This window comes from Engraulis encrasicolus, chromosome 13 (assembly GCF_034702125.1).
Source record: "Engraulis encrasicolus isolate BLACKSEA-1 chromosome 13, IST_EnEncr_1.0, whole genome shotgun sequence".
Classification (NCBI taxonomy): Eukaryota; Metazoa; Chordata; class Actinopteri; order Clupeiformes; family Engraulidae; genus Engraulis; species Engraulis encrasicolus.
In genome coordinates, this window is record NC_085869.1 from 25,864,577 (window position 1) to 25,871,221 (window position 6,645).

At 40.5% G+C, this 6,645-nt stretch overlaps 2 protein-coding genes across 4 annotated transcripts in view; one reads left to right on the plus strand and one right to left on the minus strand.

Annotated features, from left to right (window-relative positions):
- Positions 1-1,354, minus strand: part of kalrna (kalirin RhoGEF kinase a) — a 329,205-nt gene extending 327,851 nt beyond the window's left edge. The window contains exon 1 of the mRNA XM_063213586.1: positions 726-1,354. Within this exon, the coding sequence (XP_063069656.1) occupies positions 726-792 (67 nt within the window). The 5' untranslated portion in view covers positions 793-1,354. The remainder of the gene's footprint in view (positions 1-725) is intronic.
- Positions 1,355-2,140: 786 nt separating this feature from the next.
- Positions 2,141-6,372, plus strand: LOC134461634 (ropporin-1-like). 3 transcript variants are annotated; one of them, XM_063214526.1, is made up of 5 exons: positions 2,141-2,387; positions 2,974-3,088; positions 3,714-3,875; positions 5,382-5,560; positions 6,214-6,372. In XM_063214526.1, exons 1-5 carry the CDS (start codon positions 2,269-2,271, stop codon positions 6,293-6,295), a joined length of 657 nt encoding a protein of 218 aa, XP_063070596.1. In that variant the 5' UTR covers positions 2,141-2,268; the 3' UTR covers positions 6,296-6,372. The 3 variants fall into 3 exon arrangements, with proteins under 3 accessions (XP_063070596.1, XP_063070597.1, XP_063070598.1); XM_063214527.1 differs by having other exon boundaries at positions 2,142-2,404; XM_063214528.1 differs by lacking the exons at positions 2,141-2,387; positions 2,974-3,088 and adding an exon at positions 3,174-3,283.
- The last annotated feature ends 273 nt before the right edge of the window (positions 6,373-6,645 follow it).

Consider the following 6,645-nt stretch of genomic DNA (forward strand, 5'->3'; position numbering starts at 1 on the left):
AGGTGCAAGATGACCTCCGTCACACACACATTTCTAAATTGGCATCACTGTTTTGTGAGACCCATGGTAGCCATAACCTCAGGCCAATTATAGTCCTTCTCCCCCCAAAGTTATATGTCAGGGATAAGGGGAATGAGACGCACCAAATGTAGGCTATGTGGTCTCTTCAACATAGCCTGCCTCTCTCTGGCGTCCACACAGGGCTGGCCTGCTTCCTTAGATACGTGGTTTCATTTTAATTACCTATAGCTACTATAGCCTACTTCGACGGCCAAGCACAGTGTGCGTAAAATTAACTTTTGTCTTTTTTTTCCAAGACGTGAGAGTGTATCCGCCTTTTATCGCTGGTGACAAGGCAGAACTGTCAAACAAAAGCGATGAGCTACCCTGCGTAAGGATGAACAAGGGTCAAGGAGAGAGCTGCTGTAGACCTTGTCTGCCGAGGTTGCACCCAAAGAAGAAGAAAAAAATATATGGAGATGGACTGCAATGTCCACTTTCAGCTGGTCCATAGCTTCTAAAAACGGGTTAAGCCTACTTTAGGACAAACGTACTGTACAAAACACGCTCGCGCTCATAGTACCTACTCTTTGAAAACCACCTAACCTTCCAGGTTATGACTTAAGTGGCACCATCTAAACATAGACAAGGATAGCCTAGTGTACATCGCGCAGTGAATTTACACGGAAAAGCTGTTTTTTATATATATATAGTTGCCATCCTACCTGTTTTGAAGAAAGCATCCGTATCAGAGTCATTGGGTCCCTCCTCGGCAGCTTCTGCGGAATTCATCTTCTTTCCTTGAGGTTCTCAGAACTGAACAGTGAAAGCAATATATCCAGTGAATAGTGTTGAAGGTGAAAAAGAGCATCAGTGCACGGGCATCTCCATGTTCTTGAGTTGCTGGTAGTGGCACCGTTCCTCAGTCCTTGCTCTGTGTCTTCTGCTTCTGCAATGAACAGCACCGTGTTTCGCTCTATTGTTTCGGATACAGCCTTCCTCAGCAAGCTCCGGCGCCACAATAGGACCCTCAGTGCATGTGACACAGAGGATGGCGCTTAGCGGTGCCAAATTACGATAACATTCAACTTGAGTTAAAATGTAAGTTTTGGCAGTCAAATAGAATAGAAAACCCGAATGAAACAATCCGCCGGCATTTTGAATAATTAGCACGAGTCTTGCGCTTGCTTGCTTACATTCGAGCGGTATCTTTAACAGTGAGTGATGTCACGCAATCTGCATAATGTTGGGGTGACTGGCTCCTTTGGGGCAAACTGAGATTTTTGTCTACATTTTGCCACAGAAGACAGCCTTTCCTAAATTCGAACCGTTCAGAGAGCACGCAGGCATACAAATTCCCAAGTCAGGACAAATTCCGTGAAGTTGGAGCTATAGTCTATTCTGGGTTTGCACTAGAAGACCGTATTTTCTTAACAATAGCAGCGATTCCCCGCGCCCTCCTTCCCAGCTAAACCCACGCCCCCCTCAGTCACTAGGCTACACAGAAGTTGTAAGCGCTGCCTTGTTGTGTTATTAACGCATTACTACATAGCTCACAAAATAGCTACCTAAATTCACTGACAAACTGTCTTGTATTTAAATAGCGTGTTGTTTTTGAATAATATAGGCTATTAGGGTGGTATCCATATCTACTCTGTGGAAGGCGCGCGCCGCTTCCATAGACTACACAACACCGTAACCAATCATACACTGGATTGAATGCAGCACATGTATGAGCTAATAAACAGGGAACAAAAACACACTATTGCAATATGTATGACAAAAGCCCCTCAAGTCTATGTGGGGGATGCGTGTCAGGCAATTACACCACTGCTTTACGCAAAACAGCAGAACACGCGGGCTGTGTGTGTGATTCAACTCATGTAATTAATCTGGCCATATCTAACGCCAACGGTTTGATATATCACCATGGACTTGAATGGTATACATATCAAAAAGAACAACAGGATTAAGTTTAAGATGCAATTCTATTCAGTGTTGCCGTAAAACCAGAACCAGGCAAAAACAGTCTGTTCGCCTATTCTAATTGAAGGCGAACACTGCCCTCTAGTGATTCTTTTTTTTAAACGCACTAATTTGTTTGGGCTACGTCACTTATTCCTGGGATACATTCTATTTTGAAAATCCATACAACAACACTCCATAAACTCTGTCATTCTTTCGGCGTTGGGCGTAACGTGGGTGTAAACATACAGCAGCTTTAGTCAAAGCTGTCATCAAGTGAATTGGGCAAAGAGGGCGAGAGAAATGTCTCAGTCAAGAGAAGATGATGTTTTTATCCCAGACACACTGATAGAGTTTCTGAAGCATTATACAAAAGCTGTCATCCGAACTCAGCCAGAAGATGTTCTACAATGGTCACATAAGTAAGTCTACTGTGAATGTAAGTTAGAACACAGAAATCAGTTTAGAAGAATGTCTCACACTCTATTACCATGATAATATAATGTAAAGTCATTTTGTACAATTTGAATAGGCCTATTTCAATGAAAAAAATATTTTAAAGGTAGGCCTACACTGTGTGAGATTTTTAGTTTTTCATTTCCGGAATTCATGCTACCCATTCACTAATGTTACCTCTTTCATGAATACTTACCACCACCATCAAATTCTAAGCATTCTTTATGACTGGAAAAATTGCACTTATCATACATGAAAAGGGGGATCTTCTCCATGGTCCGCCATTTTGAATTTCCAAAAATAGCCATTTTTAGCTGCAAAAATGCCTGTACTTGGACCTTACTAGAAAATATTTGTTTAATACTTAGTAAACTTTCATGTAAAGATCAAATTTGGCAATGGCCAGCCCAATTTCTATATGCAGCATAGTTGCAGTACCTTTTTTGACCATTTCCTGCACAGTGTCCCTTTAACAAGCACTTCATTGTTGTGTGAAGTTGTTGACCCTTGATAGAAAAACCATGCGTTTCATCCATGTTTTTCAATATATAGGTATTTTGCAGCACTGGTAAAGGAGGATCCTCTGCCTATAGACCAACCCTCAGATCATGCTGTACATAATGTAAGAAAGCTTACTACAGACATATTGGCGCAGCTACATGGTCAGGTAAGATGTGACATAGGCTATGGCTTGTAACCCATGTCTCATACGTTATAAATAGATATTAATAATAATTCTGAATTTCTCAGTGAATTGCTCTGATGAAGTCACCCACCCAAATTACTGTGGAACATTTAAGCCAATGAAGAAGAGCTGTGGCCTAGTGCTGAACGAGATGGACTTAAGATCAAAGTGCTGCAGGTTCAAATCCTATCCACCTTCCCACTCCCTATCTCACCCCATGGCTGAGGTGCCCTTGAGCAAGGCACGGCACCTAACCCCACTCTGCTCTAGGGACTGTAACTGATACCCTATACTTAAAAAGTAACTTCAAGTCACTTTGGATAAAGACATTAGACAAGTATAATGTAATGTAATGCAACAAAAAGGAAAATGTCCAATGTATTTTTCAACTATGACACTGTAGCCAGGCCGGTCGACATGAGAGGACAAAGGGGTATGTTGTCCTGGGCCCAGGGAGATAGGGGTCCCAGAATTGCATTCCCATTACATTGTATGTATTGGGTTGGGGGCCTTTTCAGATGACTTTGTCCTGGGCCCACAAAAAGCTGTCAGCGGCCCTGCTGTAGCCCTAACAACTGTACTACACTGACTCTACTTCACCTTTCAGTTGGGTAAGAAAAAGATGGTGAGCCAGAGAGTCATCGTGCTGACATGGAAGTCATATAATCTGGCGGAGAACTGCTTGACTGAGGCCTTCACTCTAGGACGCTTTGGAGAACAGCTGGACTGGATGCAGTTCCTTCTTCTCTGTTGCAATTTCCTGGGGAAGGTGATTATGATAATAATAATAATAATAATAATAATAATAATAATAATGATAATACATCAAATTTGTATAGCGCTTTTCTAAATACCCAAAGACGCTTTACAGAACATGTAACATAAAACAAAAACATGAACAGACATTCAAAGACATACAGAACACAACACAACACAACGGCAATGGAAAGTTTTTTTTTTGTCCATAAATCATGACGGTATGGAGCGTTCACAGTAGTGGAGAAATATGGACAATTATGGACAAGACTGGCCTCAGACCCGCTGATAGGGGATGGACGAATGGGTCAGTTGTCCCTGGGTCCAAATTACATTGTGAGATGGGGGGCCCCTTTGAGTAGCCTGACTATCATCGACTTTCAAATCTCTTCGAGACGTGGTCTGACCTAGAGCATCAATTGACCTTTCCAAACCAGTCACAATTCTTAAGACACCAAAATGTATAGTGTGTGGGTTTTATTTTTTTTTCAGACAAACCATTTAATTGAATCCCAATGAAAACACTGCATTATCAGCCCTTCAGTATTTCATGAATTTGGAGGATTACTTCTATTTACGTTATTCAATTATTATTTCAATTTTGATTATTTCATTTTTCACAGTCTTTCACATTATTTTTCAAGTTGATGCACAATAACTTGTATTGCTTTGCTTTGGTGGTAATGAGTCACTCACCATGACACCAGTTAGTACTAGTATAAACTACTGTATAATCGTCGTCGTCGTCGTCGTCATCATCATCATTATCATCATCATCATCATCATCTTATAATATATATTTAAAGTTTTAAAAAATATATATTATTTTATGTGCACAGACGCGTTGCGGCGTGTGCCTTCCTCAGTGTGCAACTGAAGGCACACGCCGAAACGCATCTGTACACATTTTTTTTTTTTTAAAGGTGCGCCCCTTTCCATTGAGTTTTAAGTGTTTCATTTGGGCCTGCACCCTTACAATTAATCAAGAAACCCTGGGTGAACCCTGCTACAATAAGTCTAAAAAAGGTAGCCATACCAATGTTTTCACATATTGGATTGATATCTAACAGAGTTGCATCTGGGGATTGTGAGAGTCCTTATAATACAATTTTGAGACTTTTCCAGACGACACAGGAACTTAAACAACTTAAACATTCCTCAAGAGAGCCTGTAAAGTATTTAGTCCTGAGTTACAGAATAGTTTACTAGCCCTGCAACTCCTTGATTTTTTTCAGCAATATCCTCAGGCAGGCATTGTATGCTACTTGGAGTTTACGCAGGGTCTCTTTTTTGTAGCTGACCAGAAATGATTTCTTACTAATATGTTTGCTTGGACTTTACTGATAATAAAACTTGTACTATACTTGGACTAAATACTGTGACTATACTACTACTACTTATAATAATAATAATAATAATGATGATAATATTCATAATAATAATATTCATAACAATTCTTATTCTTCTTATTATTTTTATTAAATTGCAAAATTATTTCCTGTATCTGGCTATTTGACAGAACACCAGAATGGCTCTGTACCATGCCTGTCACATCCTGAACACTGACCCGGGCAAGCCGTTTGACCCCTGCGTAACCTTCAGCCTCTTCAGATTCATGTTTACCTTTCTCGCCCATGCTACTAACACGCTCACAAAGACACAGGTTACGGAAACCCTCTTCCATCTCCAACAAAAAACGTGAGTAGTAATTGTTGTTCCCTTGTTGTTTGTCTGGTCGTATTGATAAAGTTCAACTATCAAGGTATTTCACAAAGTTACATTAAAGGGAATTGCCACTAGTTTGGGGCTTAATACAGTTAAAATCGTTGGCCAGGGTTCATAAAGGTGGTAAAGTGTCTTATTTTTCATGTTAAGCATTGTCTTGCTTTAAGACAAGTTAAAAGAGGGAGTATGTAGCTAAGCTAGTGAAAGTCAATGGATCACTGTAGCATGTAGCATGCTACACGGATGCATTGACTTTCACTAGCTTAGCGACATGCTCCCTCTTTTAACTGGTCTTAAAGCAAGACAACGGCTTACATGAAAAATAAGACACTTTACCACCTTTATAAACCCTGGCCAACGATTTTAACTGTATTAAGCCCCAAAATAGTGGCATACTCCTTTAAGTTAAGTAAAGCCAGGGTGCGATTTGTAGGGGGGGATTGTCTCCCCTTCTAGTTTTGATATCTCCACTTTTTATACATGATTTTAATCACACTTTAATGTAATACCATTGATATTGCTTAAAATCTGAACTATGCCCCTCCTTCTGGTTTTCCCACAAATCCGCACCCCAAGTAAATTTAAAATGGTGGTTGTTAATGTTTCTTTCTTTCCTCACATTTCAGGAAGGATGGAATGATCAAGGTGTCTGACTTCTATGCCGACAGTAGAATAATCCTAGATCCACCTCAGAGAACACCTCTATGAATATGAATTTATTTTTCTTTTCTTTTCTTTATTTTTTTGTTGTTGTACTAAAATAAACACAAATGTGTGCCGTTGAATGGTGTGGCATGTGGCTTTGTACAGGCATTTGATTTTGTACTGCTGGGCTATTCAAATGGCGGCCCTGGGGCCAGATGTGGCCCTTGGACAGCAAGGTTCTGGCCCGCCACAAGCCCCTTGAAATACAGAATCGTTTTTCGGAATTTAGAGATTAAAGTATGGGTTCTGTATAGAGCTGAAACGGGACACGGGACGTTAAAATGCAGGAAATGACATCTAAGAAATTCAAAACTTTCTGGGGCAGGACCCCAGACCCTCCACTTCAATGAAGT